At 44.3% G+C, this 24,680-nt stretch overlaps 1 protein-coding gene across 1 annotated transcript in view; it reads left to right on the top strand.

Annotated features, from left to right (window-relative positions):
• Nucleotides 1-24,680, top strand: part of LOC100916248 (coagulation factor VIII) — a 122,482-nt gene that overhangs the window by 12,662 nt on the left and 85,140 nt on the right. Inside the window, exons 2-6 of the mRNA XM_031944727.1 lie at nt 7,853-7,974; nt 11,356-11,478; nt 19,158-19,370; nt 20,029-20,091; nt 21,671-21,787. Coding sequence (XP_031800587.1) covers nt 7,853-7,974; nt 11,356-11,478; nt 19,158-19,370; nt 20,029-20,091; nt 21,671-21,787 — 638 coding nt within the window. The remainder of the gene's footprint in view (nt 1-7,852; nt 7,975-11,355; nt 11,479-19,157; nt 19,371-20,028; nt 20,092-21,670; nt 21,788-24,680) is intronic.

Genomic DNA, 24,680 nt, shown 5'->3' with positions numbered 1-24,680 from the left:
CTGGGGTCCACCTATATCTTTCCATCCCTCAGATTTTCCTTCCATTCTTTCTTCTTGGTTCCTTTCCCCTTTCTTCCTTCTTGACCTTCTCTCTCCTTCCTTTTCTTTACCTTTCTCCCTTCCCACCCCATTCCCTTTCCATCCTTTTGTTCTGCTCTTTCTTTGTTGTTCTTTCCCTCCCATCAGAACCAGAGTTAGAGATGGGTAAGACTGGCAGCTGCCAGAGGCAGAATGGACAAGAGAAAATATTTAGAGATACTCTCCGACAGGACTTTTTAAACAAATGCATCCATTTTGAATGCCAGAAAATCCTGTTCTCCATGGTGAGGCCATAGTTGGGAGGCTGGGTCCCAAGGTTCCAGAAAGGTGACATAATGGCCTTCACTCGGCCCAACTCCCAAAGTTAGATTTTTTTTGTCCTGACTCAATTCTCCCTTGATCCTCTTTCTCTTCCAATTTGTCTGTTTTTCTTTTAGCTGACTACAATTAGGGGCCGATGTATATAACCCTGCTTGGACTGCCTGCCAGCTTCCATGAAATGTCTATTCTTCTTCATTGGCCAAAGGCCAGAGTGTCTAGAGAGCACTGGTTCCTACCATCTGGAGTTTCAACAAGCTTCCTAATACATTCTACCTGTTCAGACTTCATCTACAGTATGGGTCCAGGTGGGAACACCCCATTTTCGGCATGGTCTCTGCCATTCAAAGACTAATTTGAAGGGACTAAGTAATGATTAAGTTGGAGATGAGAAGTCTCAGGGGAAATTAGTCAAGCAGAGCTATCCTGTCTGTAGAGAAGGGATCCCACTTGTTCCCTTCAGCCCTAGAGGACAGAACCGGGAGGGGAAGGTGGGCGAAATGGCCAAGGGGCAAATTTGGGCTGTGGTCAGGAAGGACCTGCATTCTGTGCCAGAGTAGAAAGCTCTGCTTCAATGTAACAGGCCCTGCCAGGCCACAGGTGAAGAGCTCCAGGGCTGTAATGACATCATTTTCTGTTCAAGTCCTTCACTCTAATCAAAGAACACTGTGTCTTGGTGTAGGAGTCCAGTTGATAGGCAAGGAGGAAGGGCCTTGAAGTTCTTTTCTGATAACATAGTTTCACAAGGGAGAAAATACATTAATCTGTCCTTGTTTCCAAAGTAAACACTCTGTTATCAGCATGTCTTTCCATTTACTGGAAACACGTGCTGTTCAGGAAAATACAAGATACTGGCTTTTGGCTCCAAGGCCCAGAAAAAAGAAATTGCTTTGTTACTGCTGGGCTTACAAAATTGTTTCGGGGAAATGAGTGGAAGTAAAAGGCCAGGGTGGAGGGGCTGGGACTTCTGGTGAGTCCTTTCTCTCCTTAATCTGCCCCTTTCTCAGGCCCCAATCCAACCCATTCAGCGTCCTGCTTACCTAGCCGGCCCCCCACCGTGCTTCTCCCCTGCGTTTTGTCCTTGAGCTCCTTGGTGGTGTCTGGCCCAGCCCGAGGAAGCCTTCTCAGAATAACACTTTTAGAAATGATCAGGAACACGTTCAATGTTAGTTATTGCTCAGTAAAGACAAAGATGCCATTATTTTCCCAACAGAGATCTCAAGCCTCTCGAGATGGGTCTGGATTCTTTTTATTTAATAGTATTTTAATTTTTCAAACGCACGCAAAGATAGTTTGCAACATTCACCTTTGCAAAACCTGGTGTTCCAAATTTTTCTCCCTCCCTCCCTCCCTTGCCCCCGCCCCAGACGGCAGGCAATCGAAGTTAAACATGTGCAGTTTTTCTAAACATATTTCCATCTTCATCATGCTGTGCAAGGAGAATCAAATCAAAAGGGGGGAAAACACAAAGAAAAAAAGACAAGCAAACAACAACAAAGAAGAAAAGCCCATGTTTTGATCCACATTGTCTCCATGGTTTTCTCTCTGAACACAGTTGGCTCTTTGAAGGATCTGGTTTCTAGGCTCTCAGCCTCTTTTGCCTCCATCTTGGTGATCACTTTGGTGGTGCTGATGGGGTGAGGGGGATTGAGGGAGGGAAGGGGCTCTGAAGCAGACATTTCATGAGTGATGAGGGAGTCTTAGTGAGTTGAAGGCAGGGTGGTCACCCAGCCAGTAAGAATTAGAGGTGGGAGGCAGATCCAGGTCTCTAGCCATTAAGCCAAGCTGCCTCTGCACTTAGTAGATCATTAATTTGTCCATTTAGCAAATGAAGGAATAAATGACTGAGATCTAGTCAGACACTTAGAAAAATCCCATACCTTCCTGGCCCCATTACTTATAACATGGAGTGGGGCAGCTCCCTGCCCCCTCCCCACCCCAGGGAATCTTCTGCTCCTCTTAGAGTCAGGAAACCTAGTTGCTGGCATGGAGGCAGTGGGGCACAGTGGAAAAGACACTGAGTTTGGAGTCAAATGACCTGGACTGAAACCTTTCTTCCCCTGTGTGACTTAACCTCTCTGGGACTTGATTTCTCCATCTTTTAAAATTTCCACTCCTGATTCCTTTGCACCTGAGAAACGTTTGTGACCGTGGGTATATGGGTATATAAAATAGGTATACGAATCAACATTTACTGAGAATAAATCCGAATTTTGAGACTGCCACATTCAGTTTAAGAAGCTTTGGACTAGATGGTCTCTAAAATCCTCAGCTCTAAAGCTATTGAGCCTGTGGAGTTTTCAGTGGGTTTTGGCCATGCATAGTTTGAGATGAGCCTTCCTCAAGACTTTCTTTAAAATAGTCATGGGTAAGATGGCATTTGGAACTATTGATGTGGATGTTAACATGGGCCCTTTGAGGGATGAGGGGAGGTGGCATTTTTAGAGCAATCAAGGAAAGAGTGAAATGGTGGGTGAAAAATGGGGAGTACTTTGCAGATTGTTTTTGCCTGAGGTGGTGTTGAAAAATCAGCTTGTGCCAAGGACTGACCAAGGGTTCCAGCCCAGTGTTTTACTCCAGAAATCAAAGAATGTCTCCCAGAAAAGAATTTGTCAGAGAAAAAGGCTCTGAGTTTAGGGTCAGTAGATTTACAGGTGGGAGTGGGAGGAGGCTCCACTGAGAGCTTTCGAGGCATGGGACCCAGAACAAGGGTTACTAATATTATTAGTAATGCAAACATTTCAATATCTTGCTTAAAAGGACCCGGAGTAGGTGTGCATGGTGGTGGATCAGTGTTTGATTTTCACACTGGAGAATGTAGTTTTAGCCAGGAACATAAATGCATAGGGGCATGTGTGTGTGTGTGTGTATTTAGGTTTTGTCAAATGCTTCACTAAGTCACTAACTAACTCTAGAACATATGAATGAGATGTTGCAAAGTGACAAAAGCTCTGGATTTGCAGGCCAAAGGCTTGGGTTCAAATCCCAAATTTATAACTTGACATCTCTGGGTCTCAGTTTCTTTATAAAAGAAGGAGGCTGGACCACATGGCTTTGAAGGTCCCTTCCAGTTCTAGAGTTAGGATCCTATAATCTTCAATTTCCTTCTCTAGAAAATGTGGGTATACAAGATAATCTGTAAGTTCCTTTTGAGCTTGAACAGTCTATGATCTTCGATCCAGATCCCTGTTTTCCATCTATTTCCAGTTCTAAATCCTGTGCCTATCTATGGTATTCCCCTATTCTAGAATGAACAACTTCATCCAAAAAGAAAATGAGCTTGATTCGGTATTACTTGTCATTAGTGATCACTGCTTCTGTACCTACAGGCTCACAAATGATCAGTACAAGCATTAATTGTAGAATTTTGCTGAGGATCAGTATCAAGACCGTCCATCTAGGATGTGGCTCTTTTCAACAATGAGATGATTCAGGCCAGTTCCAATGGTCTTGGGATGGAGAGAGCCAGAACTGAGTGTGGATCACAACATAGTATTTTCACTCTTTTTGTTGTTTTCTTTCTCATTTTTTCCCCTTTTTGATCTGATTTTTCTTGTGTGGCATGATAAATGGAGAAACGTGTTTAGAAGAATTGCAGTTTAATCTATATTGCATTACTTGCTGTCCAGGGGAGAGGGTGAGGGGAAGGAGGAGAAATTTGGAACAAAAGGTTTTGCAAGAGTCAGTGTTGAAAAATTATGCATGCATATGTTTTGAAAATAAAAGGCTTTAATAAAAAGAAAAGATTGCTTATCTAGAATTTCCTAGAGAGAGAAGGAAAAGCACTAGCCTGAAGGAGATGTTGACCTTAGGATGATTGTTACCCACAGACCCAACTGGAGGTAACTCTCCATCAACTTGGTTGACTCAGATTACTGTTAATGCTTTCAGTTTTCCAAAATGCTTTCCTCTGGACACCTAAGTCAGAGAAAGGGAGTGGGGTAGAGTGGTGAGTTTTACAGATGAGAAAGCCAGCGCGACGAGAGGAAGCCGAGAAGGGGCCTCGTTGGCTGGTGGAGATAAGCATGAAAGGCAGTGCTATGCAATAAAGCTAAAAAGATAGGTTTAGCTCCAGATGCTGTGAAGAGAAGCTATAACTTCACGAATAGAAGACACTGGGGAGCCACTGGAGATCTGTAAGTGGATGAATGGCAGTTCTTTGGCTATGTGAACGGTGGAACATAGACGATTGCTTCCTTGAAGCCAAGTGGATGATTTTGCTTTTCTGACATTATCTCAAAGCCCAGTGGCACTGGAAGTGGTAGACCACCCAGGGATGGATGAAACTCACAATATATGCCTGTAGCTCCCTTGGTGATCAGAGAGGTGCCTCAGCTCCGCAGTGGTTTAAATGATTCTTCCAGCATCATACAACTAGGGTCAGAAAAGGGATTTGAAGCCATTGTTGTTAATTCATTCAGTTGTGTTTGACTCTTTATGATCCATGGGTCATAGCAAGTCAGGTCCTTCTGTCCTCCACTGTCTCTCAACGTCTGCTCAAACTCATGTTCCTTGTTTCCATAACACTCTCTCCATGTCATCCTCTGCCATTCCCTTTTCCTTTTGGCCTCCATTTTTCCCAGTGTCATGGTCTTTTCCTATGAGTCCCATCTTCTCATTAGGTGGCCAGAATATTTAAGCTTCGGCTTCACTATTTGTCATCTCAATAAGAAGCTTGAATGATTTCCTTAAAAATTAACTGATTTCATCTCTTTCCTGTTCAAGGGGCTCTCAAAAGTCTTCTCTAGCACCACAATTGAAAATGTCACTTCTTCAGCACTCAGCTTTCCTCATGGTCCAACTCTCACAGCCATACATTGCTCCTGGAAAAACTATAGCTTTGACTCTAGGGCCCTTTGTGGCAGGGTGATATGTCTCTGCTTTTTGGTCTGCTGTCCAGATGAGCTCTAACGTTCCTTTCAAGGAGCAAACACCTTTGAATTCCATGGTTGCAGTCCCCGTCTGCAGTGATCTTTGAGCCCAAGAATAGACAATCTGACACTGCTCCCATTTCTTCTCCCTGTCTTTGCCAGGAAGGGATAAGGCCTGTTGCCAAGGTCTTAGTTTTTTTTGAAGCCAGGGTGTCCTAATTTTGTGTTCAACAAGCATCCTACTTATTATATCATACAACTTTTCCAGATTATTTTCCCTTTATTTCTACTAATCTTCCTAGATTCAGCAAATCATTAGTCTGTGAATATATTTGGGGATCCTGACTCTGTTACTTGGTGTGTTAGCCCTTCCTTCTTGCTATGCCATAGATACTTTCATTGATAACATGATAACGTAGCCCCGATAGCAAATATTGAACAACATAGACCACAGAAGGCTCGACTCCTAGGATGCTCCCCTAGAGACTTTCCTCCAAGCCGATACCACCTCATTAATGACTGGATTGTCAACCAATTCTTGCTGGACATGTCCACCTGAATATCTCATTAGTATGTCAATCCTCGTTTCCAAACCTATACTCAACTGTCTCCCTGCTTATACCCTAACTTCCTTCACATGTTACTGGGGTCCTAGTGGGGGTCCTATCGTTCCTTGAGTCATTCTCAACTCTTCCCTTTCCCTGTTCCTCTTCTCTCTTCACCCCTCTAACAATTGGCCAAGCCAGCAGACCTAGCTATTGCCTTCCTACTGCCTATGGATAGAGACTTAACTGGAGCATTACTATAGAGAAAAGAAAAGAAACTTTTCACTTTGGGGATCATGTGGACCATAAATTGTGACCAGAGGGTTCACAGGTTAATAGGGAAGTCACTTCTTCATGGGCAACTTTCATTCTGAGCATGTTTTTACTCAGAGGCAGTGAGGTAATGCAGTAGATAGAGTACCAGGCCTGGACTCAGGCCTTAGACATTAGCTGGCAAGTGTGTAACACTCGTGTTAACACTGGCAAGTCACTGAAGCTTTGTCTGCCTCAGTTTCTTTAACTGGTTATGCGGATAATGATAGCGCCAACCCCACAGTATTCTTGTGAAGATAAAATGAGATCATATTTGTAAAGCTCTTAGCACAGTTGTCTGTGCCACATAGTAGGCATTTTGAAAATATGTATTCACTTGTGAATGGATCTAACCATTCTGGAGAAGGATTTGGAACTATGTCCAAAAAGTTATCAAACTGTGCATACCCTTTGATCCAGCAGTGCTACTACTGGGCTTATACCCCAAGGAGATACTAAAAAAGGGAAAGGGACCTGTATGTGCCAAAATGTTTGTGGCAGCCCTCTTTGTAGTGGCCAGAAACTGGAAACTGAATGGATGCCCATCAATTGGAGAATGGCTGAATAAATTATAGTATAGGAATGTTATGGAATATTATTGTTTGGTAAGAAATGACCAGAAGGAGGATTTCAGAGAGGCCTGGAGAGACTGACACAAACTGATGCTGAGTGAAATGAGGAGAACCAGGAGATCATTGTACACGGCAACAAGAAGATTATAGGATGATCAGTTCTGATGGATATGGCTCTTTTCAACAATCAGGCCAGTTCCAATCATCTTGTGATGAAGAGAGCCATCTACACCCAGAGAGAGGACTACTGTGGGAACTGAGGGTGGATCACAGCATAGCACTCTCACTCTTTCTATTGTTGTTTGCTTGTGTTTTATTTTCTTTCTCATTTTTTTCCTTTTTGATTTGATTTTTCTTGTGTGTCACAATAATTGTATAAATATGTATGCCTATATTGGATTTAACATATATTTTTTACTATGTTTAACATCTATTGGTTTACTTGCCATCTAGGGGAGGAAGGGAGGAAATTGGAACACACAGTTTTGCAAGGGATACTGCCAGAGAGTTGGTGGGCTCAGAAAATTTTGGTGGTTTTGATGTAATCTATCTTCTAGGAGAAAGAGCAATTATTTTAAGGTCCCCTGACCTTAGGGGGCTCCTGTTGTAACAATCTGTCAGTGATTCTGAATCTTCTGCTTTGGAATCTGTGATCCTGAGGCCCTCTGATCTAATAATGCTATTGTTCTGTAAATGATTAGAAAAGTCTTCTGATTTAGGAATATAATCATGTTTCTTCCCTTAGGCTTTAGAGAAGATATGTTAGTGATCCTGAGACTGTTGTTCTAACAATATGTTTGTCAATAATTTCAAGTCTTCTGGCCTTAGAATAGTCCTACAAACATTACTCTGTTGGTCAGAGATAACCAAATTAATTCTTGAGACCACTCCCTGGTTCTACCTATAACCCATAAATAGCTTATCAAGGGCATGAAGTGGATAAATTTGTCTCCTTGCTCCAGGTTCCTTCCTAAAATCTGTGGACTTGAGCCCCCTTCGATGGTGTTACAATTACAAATACACTTTGCCCTTGACTTAGATATGGGTTCAAGACTGCAAATTCTTTTGAGACACCTTGTGACAATCCCACCCTTTTGGGGTGCCTTCCCAACGGCAATAGTTTGTGAGTGCTGCACAGGATCCCCTTTTTCAGGGCTCTCCAAAACTGAATCTACCTTTTTCTTTCTTTGTACAGATTTCCTCCAAGAGTCGCCGACTCATTTGCATCTGATGGCTCCACTCTCTATAAAAAGGCTGTGTTTGTAGAATACACAGATAGCCGCTTTCTCCAAACCAAGCCCAGAGCACCATGGATGGGTAATGATAATACTTCAGGGTTTGGAAGATCTTCCAAACTTCCACTTGTATGGCCTCCCCCTTAATCTCTTCCTTAGTATAGAGTGTGGCCCTTTCCCTGCCTTCCCAGCTAGCCAGCATGAGTTGAGGTGCTAAGAACGTGACCTATGGATTGGTCAGGTTTTGAGTGATAAGCTTTTCTCGACATAGCTAGATTAGTCCTTAGGAAGCAGGCACACGGTATGGCTGGGCCGGGATGCCAAGCCTGTCCAAAGACTGAAAGGAGATTTAGACAGCCGCTAGTCTGAATCCTTATTTTACAGATGGAGTAGCCCCAGGGACGGGAAAGGATTTGCTTAGTCCCATGGAGAGCAAGCAGCAGAGCCTGGTTCAAAGTCTTTGACTGAATCCAGAAAGCTTTCCAACATATCCCACAATCACTGGGACCTGCCAGAGTTGCCCATGAGTAAGCCTTGGAGGGAAACACGTGAAATTGGACAGGAACCTGACCTGGGCCTTTACTGGCCAAGGGACCACGCTCTCAAGTGAGGGAAGTCCCTCTCCAGGATGGCTCAGCACCTTCTCTGAAAATTTAAGTGGTAGAGAGTTGGTTGGAACAATGACCATGACCATCTCGAGTCCCGGTGCCCAAGAGCCAGTGTATGTCAGTGGCAGGGCTCAAGCTCAGTCTTTCCTTGGTCTGTTCTCCTTCCTAGCCAGTTCTATGCCCATTGCTAGTCCTGGCCAGAGTGTGGTCTCCTTTAACTCCCAAAAGGGCTAGAAGTCTTTGGCTTCTTCCTGGATCTAGTGGTGGCTATGAGAGATTGCTGCCTCCCCAAGGCCTCCTAGATTGCAATCAGTCTTTTGCATGATGTCGTTTTTAGACCATTCACCAGCCAAGAGGCGTGCCTGTAGATGAGCACTTTTCAGTGGTCCTATTTAAAGGGCACCTTCCAGAACTGGACCCGGTATCCCAGAGGCAAACCGAGTGGCACAAAATAAAGAGCACCTGCTATGCCATCTCCTTGTGCTGGATATATGTCGGTCTGAGATTACAGTAGCGCTTTGCCTTCAGTACAAGGTCTGCCTTGCACACAGTAGGGATTTAATAAATGTTTGTCAGTGGAATCCCAGGCACAGTTAAAAAAATTATTTTCCCCAATTTCATGTAAAAAACCTTTTTTTTTTTTGGTTACACATATCCATTCATTTTTTAAAAACACATTTCTTTATGAATCATGTTGGGAGAGAAAAATCAGAACAAAAAGGAAAACCATGAGAAGAAAAACAAACAAACAAAGTGAACATAGCATGTGTTGATTTACATTCAATCTCCTTAGTTCTCTCTGGATGCAGATGGCATTTTCATTTAGAGTTTATTGGGATTTGCTGAGGCACAGAGAAGAACCAGTTCTGTCACAGTTGGTCATTGCACAGTCTTGCTGTTGCGGTGTTCAATTTTTCCTGGTTCTGCTTGTTCAGCACCAGTTCATGTAAAATTTTTCTGGCCTTTCTAAAATCAGTCTGTTCATAATTTTTTAGAACAATAGAATTCCGTTATTTTCATATACCATAACTAATTTAGCCACTCCCCAATTGATAGGGATCTATCATTTTCCAATTCTTGGCCACCACAAAAAAGAGCTCCAGGCACATTTTCCTAGTGTGCTTAGACCCCCCCCCCCCCCCGGCCCCAATGGGATTAGAATTGACCCTGGCGACCTTGCATTTGCCCCATGTTGCTTCTTCCAAGTGCTCTTTTGGGAGTGGCTAAAGGAATTAGCTGGGAATTAATGCACAGAGCTTGCTCTACTCCTTTTTGTGATGGTGCCTCCAAATTCTAAAGGATATGTATGTAGAGGAGCAGGGCAAAAGCAAACATTTCAATTTTGCCTGGGTTCTACTGAAGATTTCCAGGTCATAAACTCAGACAGACTCTCCATTCAAGTCCAGGTACATATGTGACTACATGACCTCTGACTCCTTGGTTTGGCCTCGGAACCTAGAGAGAACCCAGTCTACTTCATGAACTCGTAGCTAGTCTTCTGCCAGAGACACTGACCGAGACACACAAGATGTAACCCTGTTGGCAGCATAGGGGGAGCTTTCTTCCCAAACCCTTCTCTCTCTCCAGGAGGAAACAAAACCAATGGTTGGGTGACATTGTTTCATAGGATGACACAAATGATGCGACGGGGGCAAAGCAAGTGGCTGAGCAGCTCCTCTTTGAGCTCTGCTTTGACATCAAAGTCTACTTTTAGTTTTGAAGGGAGTCCCAGATAGATTCAGCAGCCTTCCATACTATGGGAGAGTGGGCCCCTCTCTGAAATCAGGTATGGGTGGCTGCTGCCACAGTGCAGAAATAGACTTACTAAACCTAGGTTTTCCGATTATACTCAAGCATGAGGATCCTGACAGGCAAGATTTTTTGGAGACAAAATTATGTCAGGGGGACAAAGAAATAATTTTTGATATATTGCAATTCTGTTATGTTCCTCTTAGCCAGAAAAGTTAAAGGGAACAAAGATCCATAATCCCCTGCTTCCTTCAATGTCGTGAAAGGTGGTCAAATTGAAAGGAGTCATAACTGCATACATCCCCTAAAGAAACAGACCTGGTCAAACACACTATATGGAAACTGAGTCAGGTTTCAGATTACGCTACTTTTAAAGGATTTACAAATAAGCTGATTGAGATTGAAGTATACTATTTTCACTTTTTTGGGGTGGGTTTTTTCCTTTTGCAAACTGATATTTTTTGCAAACAGTTTGTTCTTCCACATAACTAATATGGAAACAGGTTTTACATATCTGCATTTGTATAACTTATATCAACTTGCTTATTATCATCTTAGGGAGGGGAAATGAAAACGGACTAAGAAAATTTGGAAGTCAACATTGTATTTAAAAATTTGAAGGTTAAAAATTGTCCTTAGATGCAATTAAAGAAACAAATTATTATTAAAGAAACAAATCAGTGAACTGAGGAGGAGGATTTACACGTCTCCAGGGAGTCAGGAATTTCTGCTGCAATTCTTCCCCTAAAAGTAAATTTTCACGTCTCATGGGACTGATTTTGGTCAGGTAAGAGTAATATTAGCCAAAAGTTGTAAGAAGAATGAAATGACAAATAAAAACTTCTATCATATAATCAAATATAAAGTAAAAAAAAATTAATATTTACATTCACCATCCCAAACTTGAGACAAAGCTTATAGCACAGCCAACACATGGAAGCCTAGCAGCACTGCTTCCTGTGCATTTGGCCTTCATTTCAGAATTTTCTTTGGAAAATGTCTTTTTCAGTTGGGCGCTTTTTGAACCCTCATCGCCTCGAAGGTCACTTGCTTTTTTAGGGCAACTCCTCGAGAGGTGGGTGGCAATCAGCATCTCCCTCTTTCAGGTCTCCTGGGTCCCATCATTCGGGCAGAAGTACACGACACGGTGGTTGTTACACTCAAGAACATGGCTTCCCATCCAGTTAGCCTCCATGCTGTTGGGATATCCTTCTGGAAGGCCTCTGAGGGTAAGTGAGGCAGGCAGGCTTCTTGCTACCGCTGGCTTTGAGCTCTGACTGGGTGGGCTGGGGAAGATACTGGAGACACTGATGATCATGGAGCATTGTCTTTATTTTTCTCCATGTCTGACGTAAGTGGTGCTTGGAGGTATGGACTCTCCCAGAACAGGGGGTAGCCCCAAAGTGGCCGAGAAGTGTGCTTCATGGGACCTTTAGGAGCTTGCCAGGGTACCCAGATTGGTCTTCGGTGGAATTCACTTCAGACATATTTGTGAAGTTTGGGTGAGGCTGTTAATACTGAATACAGATAGAGATCACACTTCTGATGCTTGCTCTCTGGGTGACTTTGATCCCTTCCCAACTTGGGTCTCAGTTTCCTCTGGAGGTGAGAGTTGGACTAGAGGGCCTCTGAGGGGTCTCTCCTAGCTCTAGATCCTAGATCCTAGCTCTAAATCTAGATCTAGATTTCAGCACTCTGAAAATCTAACTTGGAATTATGCTTTCATCTCTACCTTGTATGGGTACATATGGATCACATGCAATCTAGAACCCAGAACAAATAAAACAATGGAGTTATTGCCATTCACGGGTGAGAACTTCCTTCTGTTTTGTCCCTTTCACCCCTAAGCTCACTAATATTGAGAAATTACATGTCCAAACCATTATTTTGCTGTACAAAAAGAATCGGACTGTGAAATAGTGTACTAAAATTAGCCTGTGAAGGAAATCCAAAATGCAGGTGGACAAAAATAGAGGGATTGGGAATTCTACCTAGTGGTTCATAGTCATCTCCCAGAGTTCTTTCCCTGGGCATAGCTGGCTCAGTTCATTACTGCTCCATTGGAAATGATTTGGTTGATCTCCTTGCTGCGGATGGCCAGGTCCATCAGAACTGGTCATCATACAGTATTGTTGATGAAGTATATAATGATCTCCTGGCCCTGCTCATTTCACTCAGCATCAGTTCGTGTAAATCTCTCCAGGCCTCTCTGAAATCCTCCTGCTGGTCATTTCTTACAGAACAATCATATTCCATAATATTCATATACCACAATTTATTCAGCCATTCTCCCACTGATGGGCATCCATTCAGTTTCCAGTTTCTGGCCACTACAAAGAGTAGTAACACTGCTGGATCAAAGGGTATGCACAGTTTGATAACTTTTTGAGCATAGTTCCAAACTGCTCTCCAGAATGGCTGGATGTGTTCACAACTCCACCAACAATGTATCAGTGTCCCAGTTTTCCCACATCCCCTCCAACAATCATCATTATTTTTTCCTGTCATCTTAGCCAATCTGACAGGTGTGTAGTGGTATCTCAGAGTTGTCTTAATTTGCATTTCTCTGATTAATAATGACTTGGAGCATCTTTTCATATGGCTAGAAATAGTTTCAATTTCTTCATCTGAGAATTGTCTGTTCATCTCCTTTGACCATTTATCAATTGGAGAATGGCTTGATTTTTTACAAATTAGAGTCAATTCTCTATATATTTGGGAAATGAGGCCTTTATTGGAACCTTTGCCTGCAAAAATGTTTTCCCAGTTTATTGCTTTCAGGAAGAAATCTTTGAGCTTATCCTGTCCTTATGGAACAGCCAGAACTGAGGTCCTCTGGGCCAGCACTCTGAATGAGTTTAGCCATTTCCAGGCAGGGCTTCTCAAAGATTTGGAGAAAAGGCCATTGATGTGTCTGCACGGAAGTGCAGAAGACCCCATCAGCCTAAATTAGGCGAGGAAGAGGACTTTGGCATTGGGGGAGATTCCCCCACCTGTTGCCTTGAGACCTGGTGACAGAACGTGGGTGTACTTGTTCAGTCATGTCAGATTCTACATGGCCCCAGGGACAAAAGTTTGAGGGTTTTCTAGGTAAAGATACTGGGGGGCTCTGCTATTTTCTTCTTCTGTCCTCGTTTAATAGATGAGGAACTGAGGTAAATAGGGGGTGAGTGACTTGCCTAGAGCCCCCCAGCTAGTAATCAATGGAGATAGAAGTTTTAAACTCCCATCTTCCCAACTGCAACATTGATGCTCTATCCACTGCCCAAAAGAACATTAAGCAAACAAATGGGCAGTTTACTGCAACAATTAATGGTGGGGATGATCCCCGGAGTCACAAAACAGTAACAAATAAGAGCAACAAACAACTTGTAGAAGGAGGCTAGGGACTTGCAGAGATTGAGCTACGGGGAAAGCTTGTGAGTCCTGATTGCAAAAGCTGGGCTGCCCCCACTCCCTGTCCTCCAGCTAGAATAAAGATAAGAGCCTGGAGGAGCGCTTTCTTCATCTCCTATGGCAGCAGGGAGGTTGATGTGTTGTTACCTAAGAAAAACCACCAAATTGCTATTTTCTTCAGAATTTTTGGTGCCTCCTTTACTAAGCTGTTGACTCTTTTCCTCATTTTCTAGTTTCACTTTCACTTTTATTCCCAATTTTTCCTCTACCCCTCTTGCTTGATTTTTTTGAATTGTTTTTTATTTATTTTTAATACATACTGCTTTATGAATCATGTTGGGAGAGAAAAATCAGAACAAAAGGGGAAAAAATAGAAAAAAGAAGTGAACATAGCATGTTTCAGGTTACACTCAATTTCCATAGTTCTTTTTCTGGATGCAGATGGCATTTTCTGTGCAAAGTCTATTGGGATTACTTTGGATCACTGAATCACTGAGAAGAACCAACTTGATCATGGCACAACCTTGGTGTTGTTGTGTACGATTTTTTCCTGCTTCTGCTTGTTCAGCAACAGTTCATGTAAAAGTTTTCTGCCTTTCTAAAATCAGCCTTTTTATAGAACTTATCTATAGAACATAACTTTTTATAGAACAAGAGTATTCCATTATTTTCATATACCACAACTTGTTCAGCCATTCCCCAGTGAATGGGCATCTACTCATTTTCCAGTACTTTGCTACCACAAAAACAGCTGGTACAAAAGTTTTTGCACAGGTGGGTCCTTTTCCTTTTTGTTATGATTTCCTTGGGTTACATATTGCTTGATTTTAAAAATCCTTTTTGAGCTCTTCTGTGACCTGAGACCAATTCATATTTTTTCTTTGAGGTTTTGGATGCAGGAATTTGACTCTGTTGTCTTCTTCTAAGTGTGTATTTTGATCTTCCTTATATCATAATAACTTTCTGGGGTCAGAATTTTTTTCTGTGGTTTGCTTATTTTCCAGCCCATTTTTTTTACTTTTAACTCTATGCTAAAGTAAGACTCTGCTTCCCAAGTGGAAGGAGCACTGTCCCAAGCTTCAGGTTTTTTGTGCAGCTGTTTTCAGAGGTAATTCTGGAGACCTGTAAGTAAGAAAGGTATGTTTACTACTCTCATGTACTGTGCACTGGTTTGGGAGCACCCACAAGCCTTCTTTTCAAACCTGGAACTGTGATCATTGTCCCTTCTGTATAGCCACAAGCTAGGCTCTGCTAGTGCTCCCCCTTAGAGTGGGACTAAGACCCAGGACTTTGACCCACATCCAAGTATAGGCAATGGAACAGAGTCTTGCCACTGGTGCCAGAGAAGGGACCCCTATAAATCTTCCAATTCATCGTCCAACCCTCTTACCTTCTGTGGGCCGAGAGCTCTGGAAACCACGTCTGATATTACTGATTCAGGCGCACCCTGGTGCAGCACACTTTTCCTGCTGACTTTCTAAGTTGTCTTAGGCTGGAAAATTGTTTCAAACCTCTCTATCTTTTGTGGGTTCTGCTGCTCTAGAGTTAGTTTTGAGTCATGATTTAAAGGTATATACAGAGGTTTGAGGGAGCTCGGGGGGCCTTTACTCTACCATCTTGGCAAGTTTTCCTTCTTCCTTGATTAATCAGGATTCCCACCATGGCTGTTCTAAAATTTCTCCCCCTTTCTCAAGTCTTCAATGTCTTCTTACCTCAAAACCCTTAGTAGAGGACCTTACTTCCTATTTTACTGAGAAAAGCAAAATAAACCCCTGTGAGTTCTCTTCCCCCACCTCCATCTTTAAATCTCAATACATCTTCACCCATCTTTTTCCTTTATTCCAGGCTCTACTTGTGCCCTCTTACCTCCTCTGGAAGCTTGCTCCATTGTTGATTCTCTGTCATGATCAACCTCTCTTCTCTGAAAGCTTCTTCCATCAACACAGATGCTTAGTGTTTCTGTATTCTGAAAGCAATAACCAATACTCTTGCTTGATCCTGTCATCCCCTTGAGTTAGATCTGTCCTTAATTCACTGCCAGACTCCCAGAGATCTGATTTCTCAGTCCCATGAATTCTGGCTTCTGACTGTGCTGCCTATACAGGGCTACCTACGGATACTTTTCTCTTCAAGATCATCCATGGTCTCCTAACTAGCTGCTCAGTCCCTTAGTCTCTTCTCTGTTTCCACCTTTTTCAAAATCTCCACTTCTTTTCTGGATATTTTCTCGTCCCTTAGCTTCCATGAGATTGCTCTCACTAGAGTCTTCTCCTACCTGGCTGGATGCCAGGGTTGTCCTCCAAGCTCTTTCCTTCACCCTTCTTTTTTTCTCTCCTTTACCCTCACTCTCCTCTCCTATTTTCTTTTCTTCTCTCCCTTCTTCCTTTTCTTTCTGTTCCCTTCTCTTCCTTCTCATCAACTCCCATGGGTTCAATGATCATCTCTATTCAGATGACTTCTTAAATTATATATTTAGCCCTAAACTTGCCACATATCCACTTGGATGCCATATATCTATATATTTCTCCCCTTCTCTGCATTCCTAGGTCTCCTCTTAATTTAGGCTTCTCCCGGATAATTGCAATAGTTTCCTTCCATTCTTTCCCTTCTTTAATCTATGATCCATACAACTAACAATCTAAGAATCATTTCTCATGATGTGACCCCCGCCCTGCTCAAGGACTCCCTGTTACCTCTAAAATAAGACAGGGACTTGAGTCTGGCATCTCAGACACATTTCACATTGCTCATCTCACGTGCTCCATATTCCAGCCCAACTGGACAACTAGCTCTTCTCTCAGCTCGACATTTCATTTCTCCCTTCTGTACATTTCTCCAGCCCAGCTTCTCTTGCACCCTCTTCCCCCTTTCCCCAGACCTGAGGCTCCCTTCCCTCCTCATTTATACTGCTCCCAGTTCTTATTCAATAATGTTCAATGATCTCTTTATAAAGCTTTCCCTGACGATTGTATCCTAACTTGACAGCTTGGAAGGAACAGGAGAAGTCATCCAAAGCCAACTCCTTACTTTATATTTATGGAAACTGGAGCCCTGACAGGGGAGGGCCTTTCCCGAAAGCCCCAGAACAAGGGAGGGTCAAAGGGCTTGCTCCCATCCAGATTACCTGGAGTCATTTGTCCACTGGCTAGCTTGTCACCTAGCATCGGTGTAGGGAGTGAAGGTTTACAAAATGCTTTATACACACACACACACACACACACACACACACACACACACACAGAGTTATTATTACTAGCAATATTGATCCATACAACAACCATGTCAATGCTATGATTATCATTCTCATTTTACAGAGGAGGAAATTGAGGTAAACAGCAGTGAAGTGACTTGCTTGAGGTAGGATTTGAACTCAGATCTCCCCTACTCCAAGAATGTCTGCATCAAGACTTTGCTCCGATGCTCCCTCCTTTTAATTGTATTTATTAGCAGATGTGGAGTTCTATCCTCCCACCGGATGCCTTCTAAGCAGAATGCAAAGACCTTGAGGGAAGGAACTTGCCATTGTTTTTCCTGTCACAGAAATTAGGCACAGTTAAATAAAAAATAAATGAATAATAGAAGCCTGAGGATGGAGGAAGGATGGCAAAGATCACCAGACCCTGCAGGGTAGCAAAAAGATATTGAGGACAAGAGATGAGAAGGGATTGGACCATAGGAGACAGAGGACAGAGTGGAAGAAGCTTGGGATTGAAGGAAGCCAGGGAGGTCAGTGGAAAAGAGAGAGAACTCCAAGCATGGCCCATAGCCACAGTTGGGGTCCAGAGATGGAGGGTCTTACTTGTGGGACAGCTTGGGAGGGAACGGAAGGACAAGGGAAGGGGATGCACACAGGAGTGAGAGGAGAAAAGGTGGGTACCGAACTGATGCTGAGTGAAATGAGCAGGACCAGGAGATCATTCTATACTTCAACAACAATACTAGATGATGACCAGTTCTGATGGACCAGGCCATCCTCAGCAACGAGATCAACCAAATCATTTCCAATGGAGCAGTAATGAACTGAACCAGCTATGCCCAGAAAAAGAACTCTGGGAGATGACTAAAAACCATTACATTGAATTCCCAATCCCTCTATTTATGCCCACCTGCATTTTTGATTTCCTTCACAGGCTAATTGTCCAATATTTCAGAGTCTGATTCTTTTTGTACAGCAAAATAACGTTTTGGTCATGTATACTTATTGTGTATCTAATTTATATTTTAATATATTTAACATCTACTGGTCATCCTGCCATCTGGGGGAGGGGGTGGGGGGGAAGGAGAGGAAAAATTGGAACAAGAGGTTTGGCAATTGTCAATGCTGTAAAGTTACCCATGCATATAACCTGTAAATAAAAGGCTATTAAATAAAAAAAAAGTTTAAAAAAAGAAAGAAAAGGTGGGTACATGAGAGCAAGGAGACAAGGGGATGAGCAGGGAGAGGTGGGCAGCATAAATGGGAAGAGGGTTTAGGAAAGGGCAAAGCGAAAGGGCTGAAACATAGTGTGGGAGGGGAGTCAAGGTGCAGGAGAGGGAGGAGGGCTGATCTGCAAGAGGTGAGGAAGGAAAGGGTCGAAGGTGCAGGTGGTGGCAGAGGCATGAAGTGGGGGATGACCAGCAGCTTGGGGACATAAGGAAATGAATTGCAAGAGGAAGTTAACCTTAAGAGAGGGAAAAGAGAAGGGGAGGATGTGGCGGAGAGGGGAGAGAAGTGTCAAGTCTGAAGGAGGAGAAAGAGGAGAGAAGGACTGATCCGGGCAGCAAAGGGAGGCTGATGGGAGGCAGTATCAGGAAGTCTGAACTGAAGCAGGGGCTGGAAGAAGGGCATGGGCTGCAGAAGTCCGGGTTCATCTGTAGGGGTGCTGAACCTCCTTGGCCCTGGGGTCAGCAGATACTGGAGACGAGATAGCCCAGGCAACAACATTCAAGGACAGCCAAGGTGTTTGTAATCTAGAGAGTGTTAGTTTAGGCCGGGTACCTCTTGGTAGAGTTCCGTCCCCAACAGAAGTGGAGACAGGCTTATAAGCAGTCTTGTTCAGTCTTGCGTTACAGTGACTCGACTTTCCACGTACAAGGGGGGAAATGGGGGGCTCCCAGGATGGCTGCCATAGTTAGGCAAGCATTCTGTCTGAACACAGTTGAGCAAGCACTTCGTAAAACACTTACCTTAATCTAGTTTAAGCAACATTCTCCTATAAGCCCTAGGCCCCCCGACCCAGGGCTGAGGAGGGGCCAATCTTTTGTCCATTTCAGAGAAATCCAAGCCCCAGCCAGGAACAAGTCTCCCACGTGAGACCCGTTGCCGCCCTTGGTCTGGCATGAGCCATCATAATGGGGTTTTCCCAGCCAGTGCTGGGTTCTGACCCATTGCTCTCAGTCTCTTCCCCACTCGCCGGGTGGCCCTTCGTTACCCAGTATGGCCGCGTTGCTCTTGCCTTCCTGTGCTTGGCACCCGGGAGGATCTGGGTTCTGCTTGCCCTGAATCTGGCCATTCCCTTCCTTCTGCCTCTAGGGGCCAGATACAACGACCAGACCACTTACATGGAAAAGCAAGATGATGAAGTCGCCCCGGGTGCCAACTACACGTACGTGTGGCAAGTCCTGAAGGAGAACAGCCCCATGGACCATGACCCGCCATGTCTCACCTATTCCTATCTTTCTCATGTGGACACAGTGAAGGACCTGAATACAGGCTTAATTGGGCCTCTGCTGGTCTGTAAAGAAGGTACTTGGGAAGGAGGGAAGGGTAGATGATGCAGATGGGTGATGGGCAGGGAAAGGTAGCCCAGCAAGACCACAGAAGAAACTCTCACTGAAGGGACTCAAGGGGCATCTAGTTTTCATTCTTCCTTTGACAGAGGAAGTCACTGAAGCCCAGATAGGTTAAGTACCAGAACCTCAATGGCTGATCACAGTCTGAAGTCTCTTGCTCTAAATTCCCATTCCCTGGGTTGGTTCCCATGAGAATGAGAGGAACAGACTGAGACCTCAAGCAGGAGAAGGAGAGACCTTTCCTTTCTCCACCTTCTCCTCCTCATCCTTTGCCAAGCAGAGAAAACTCCTTTATTGGAAGATGTGCTCTGTTGCCCCCAGTGCTACCCATGATTCCATCCATGCCTACGTTTGGGCTTTGGCACCTTCTTGGGCTTAGGGCTTGCCAAGAAATGTCCTTGCCTTGGCCCACCTGTGGTGCCCTTTATTTTCAGCCAGTTGCCGTGTCTGGGTAATGTGTAAAGTAACAAGAAATGAATGTCTTCAACATAGGTACTTCAGTCCCCACCCCCCTTTCCATAAGACTAAGAGCAGGAGGAAGCTTCCTTTGATGGGAGACTTTTGTGTGGCCCTCTTTAACCTCCCTTTTCTTTTCTTTTCTTTTCTTTTAGGAAGTCTGGCTGGAACACAGCACTTGCAAGAGTTTGTGCTGCTCTTTGCTGTTTTTGATGAAGGTGAGAAGATATTCCCTTGAGCAACTGTCGAGAGCTTGCTCTACCTGAGAATATCGCTCAAGACTTGCCATTGGAAAACACCAAATACCAAGTGGGGCAGACAATCCAGTAGGGAATGGCGTCAAGAAGGCCCCCCCCCAAGGATTAGAGGCATTGGAACTGGTCACTCAGAGTCATTCTAAGCTAGAAGGGATCCAGATCCCAGGTTCCCTGAGCTGCCAGAATCCTCAAAGCCATCCAGCCCAATCCTGGCTTGACCAAGAATCTTCTCTACCACATCCATGACCCATGGGCATCCGTTCTCTGCTGGAACAGCCCCGATGTTGTGTTGAGCATTCTCTTGCTTCTATTTTTGAACAACAGAAATCTAAAGAAAAAAAGCTGTATCAGCTAGGAATCTGTTGTCCCTAGATTTTAGAGCAGGGTTCAGAGGTTCAACTCCCTTTCTCAGAAATTGTTGCCAGCAGTTCACTTCTCAAATACACTTTTCTCTTCAATAGCTATTGCTCCAGATGGTATACAAGAGTACCTTGTGACCGACCCCCAAGGTCTTCAGTGGAAGGCTTAGGGAGTGTCTCTTAGACTCCTCCTGCAGTACCCATTTGGATCACCCCAAATGGGGAGGAGATATGGGATTTGTCTTGGGAGGCTCTCTGTTGCCTTTCAGCTACAGGAGGCTCTTCTGTCATCCCTATCACATTGACAAAGAGCTACTTCTGCGCCTTTGGGAAACACTGACCCCTCACCACCCTCCACTGTACTTTGCTTCTTCTTTGCCCCTAAATAAGCTTTGCCCCAATGGCTTCAGAGTCTGTACTCAATCAGGCCTTGGAAAACCAGCATCTGATTCCCCCTACCAGCTTCCTCTTCTTTAGCGGGACCCTTCCATCTGTTTTCAATTTGCAAATGTCTAGCTCTTCTTGTTCTTCTCCTTTCTTCTTTGGGAAACACAGTTCTGCTCTCTGACTTCCTGCCAAGAGTCAAGTTTCCTCTTTCCAAGCTCAGATCTCTCCTTTCCCCTTTAAAGTCCTGCTTTCCTTTCCTTCAGAAGATTCATTATTCCCCCCAAATCTGGAGCATGGAGAGTCATTCTTTGAGTCACCTCTTTAAGGAGAGAGGGAAACTTATAGATAAAAAAAATTTGGACGGGGCCAAAATACAAACATGGTCATTAAATTGTTGAAAAGACAAGAACTGGTTGTAAGGGACTTAAGAAGGTGCTTAGAGATGGGGAGAAAGTGAGGGGGGAAATCTCCATAAGGTACCACTGACCAGATTGATGCTATCCCCCTTGAAAACTTCTAACTCAAGGAGTGGCTAAGGGAACTTCCACCCCCTCCAGGGCTGTAGGAAGGGGGACCCTGTCGGTGGATTGATGGCCCGAGTGGTCCTGCAAAGACTCCAGACTTGGCTGGAGGTGGAGTGGGGTTTGTTCCTTCCGGGTGGGAATGAAAAGGCTTTCCTTTTGAGGCAGTGCTTTTGAACTGTGTTCCCGGGATTTGGCATTGCTGGGAGAAATCATGCTTCTGGGATAAGGCAACCTACTGAGCAGTTTCTTTTCTACCACCTCGATCCCCAGGGAAAAGTTGGCATTCAGAACCAGAGGAGACCGAGACACAGGCTCAGATGGACGAGTCCAAAAAATTGTACCCTAAAGTGCACACTATCAATGGCTATGTGAACGGGTCTTTACCAGGTAGGTGAGAACCTTCCCACAAACTCTAAGAGGTCATTCCTGGCTAAGCCAACGAATAAGCGCATGAGGAATAACGCTTATTCCATATTATCATTTGTTGCTCAGCACGGGGGGCACAAAGACAAAACAGCCCAATGTTGGCCCTCCACAAGCTTCTCTTCTGGTAGTAGATACGAATGTAACCAGAGAAGTACAGAAACACAATCAGACGAGAAAGCGAGCACTAGCAATCATGGGAAATCAAGGAAGGCTTTCTGTAAGAGGCGCTTGGCACATGAATTGATTCTTTTTTTTTTTACATTTAATTTTTATTTCCTTTTATTTTCCCAATTACATGTAAACAAAAATTTTAACATCCTTTTTTTTTAAGTTTTGCATTCCAAATTCTGTCTCCCTCCCTTCTCTTGTACCTTCTTGAGAAGGTTCTACATGCTGCAGTCATGCAGAACCTTTCCATCATTAGCCATGGTATAAAGGAAAACCCAGACCTCAATCTCCAAATCACAAATGAAAGACCCTGCTTCCATGGGCATTCCAAGTCCATTTGTTCTTTCTCTGGAACTGCATGGACAGGAATTGATTCCTGAAGAAAGCTGGGAAGTGGAAGAAGCACCGGTGTGGAGGAAGTACGTTTTAGACGTCTGCAGTCAGCGCAAAGGACAGAGAGGAGATGGGCTGCAAGCAGACAACCGGACCGGCATGTCGATCATTAAAGGGGAAAATGGCAGGCAGGCCAGCTCAAAGTCCCTTTGTGAATGCTCAGTCACTTGAGCAGGGAAGCAACAGGGTCAGAATTTGAGTGACTCGGGGAGACCTGGATGGGTGATCTGGAAGGGAGAGAGAGGCAGGAGGCAGGAAGACCAGTTAAGGAGGACATTGGAGTGGTCCAGGAAATGCGTGAGGAGGGTAGTGGCTAAGGACCCTGAGAGAAGGGGGTGGACGTGGGAAATGCAGAGGAGGAAAAAGTCACCAGACTTGGCAACCAATTGGAGAGATGAGAGAGGAGGGAGGGAGAGAGGAGAGTCAGAAGGATGTCCCAGGTTGTGCATGTGGGTGGTTGAGAGGGGGATTATACTCTACATAGAAATAAGGGAGGAGTTTGCAGGTTTAGCAGAAAAGAGAAAGAGTTCTGTGTAGGGTAGCTTGAGTTGATAGAGAGGCAGAGAGATTGAGACAGAGACAGAGACAGAGAGAGGGAAGATAGAGAGTAGAGACAAAAACAGAGACAGAGAGACAGACAAACAAAGAGACAGAGAGACTGAGACAGAGAGAAATAGAGAGACAGACACACACACACGGGTGGGGGGTACTGAGAGGGGAAATCCCCACCCTAGTCACTTTTCCCTTTAGCTCTGTGGTAAACTAAGCCTGTGGCTGCCAGTACCTGCTGTCCTCTTGGCTCAGCCCATTCCTAGTGCTGGCTTCTTGGGGTCTTGGGGACAATCCCTGAGCTGCTGCCCAAAGCAGAACTGGCCCAAGCTCTGTTCTGCTCCTGAGGTCCCCAGCTGGCCCGGGACCCACTTACCCAGGCACTCTCCTTTCTCACCCAGCCCCCTGTACCATCTTTGATCCCCTTTCCTCCGAATAGCATCTCCCCCAAATGCCCGGAACTCAGACTCAAGTTTCAACTTCTGATGTGGGCCAATGCTTCTGGAGGGGGGCGGGCAAGGAAGGGAGCTCTCCCTTTCTGTGGCTCAGGACAGTGAACCAACAGGGAGTGAGGCTAAATGTGCTGCAGCTTGGGCTTCCCTGCTTAGCACAGAGCTCAGTGGGGTTTATCATAAATGCTTAATCCATCTTAGGAAGGAAGGAGGAGAGAAAAAAAGGAAGAAAGGAGGGAAGGAAGGAAGAAAGGAAGAAGGAAAGAAAGAGGGAGGGAGAAAGGAAAAAGGGAGAGGAGGGAAGGAAGAAAAGAAAGAGGGAGGGAGAAAGGAAAAAGGAGAGAAGGAGGGAAGGAAGAAAGGAAGGGAGGGGCAAAGGAAAGGAGGGATGGAAGGAAAGTAGGAAGGAATAAAGAGAGGGAAGAAAAGAATAAAGAAAGAAAGGGGAAAAGGAGGAAAGAAAGGAAGGAAAGAATGGAGAGAGGGAGGGAAGAAAGGAAGGCAGTCAGGCAGGAAGGAAGGAGAGAGGGAGGGAGAAAGGGAGGGAACACATCAAGGAAAGGTGAGAGGACAGAGGTGCTAAAGCTGAATTTGATCCAATCTCAATCACAGAACCCTCCTGTGGCCTTCTGTGACCCTGACCCATGGTTCTCTAGATTGTAGGAGAGATGCCTCCTTTATGAAATTTTGAAGTGGGGGCAGGTATGCCTGGGTCTTTGAATACTCACCAGATTCTGTATCCCAGAGATCATAAAAGAGCAAAAGGGGCCCACATATGCAAAAATGTTTGTAGTGGTCAGAAACTGGAAAGTGAGTGGGTGCCCTTCAGTTGGAGAATAAGTTCTGGTATATGCAGTTATGGAATATTATTGTTCTGTAAGAAATGACCAGTGGGATAATACAGAGAGGCCTGGAGAGACTTACAGGAACTGATGCTGAGGGAAGTGAGCAGGGCCAGGAGATCATTATCTTCTTCAACAACAATACTAGATGATGATCAATTCTGATGGACCTGGCCATCCTCAGCAAGGAGATGATTCAAGGTAGTTTCAATAGTTTGGTGTGGAAAATGAATGCCATGCTCATCCAGAGCTGGAGACTGAATGTGGAACAAAGCAGAGTATTTTTACTTTGTATTTTGTTTTGTTCTTTTCTTTCTCATGCTTTTTCCCCTTTTGATCTGATTTTTCTTGTACAACATAACAAATAGGGAAATATGTTTCAAAGGATCGTTTATGTTTAACCCATATCGGATTGTTTGATGTCTTGGAGAGAAGGGAGATAAAGAAGGG

Source organism: Sarcophilus harrisii, chromosome X, assembly GCF_902635505.1.
Source record: "Sarcophilus harrisii chromosome X, mSarHar1.11, whole genome shotgun sequence".
NCBI lineage: Eukaryota > Metazoa > Chordata > Mammalia > Dasyuromorphia > Dasyuridae > Sarcophilus > Sarcophilus harrisii.
The sequence above is the reverse complement of the archived record's forward strand: the minus strand, read 5'-3'. Positions and strand labels throughout refer to the sequence as shown.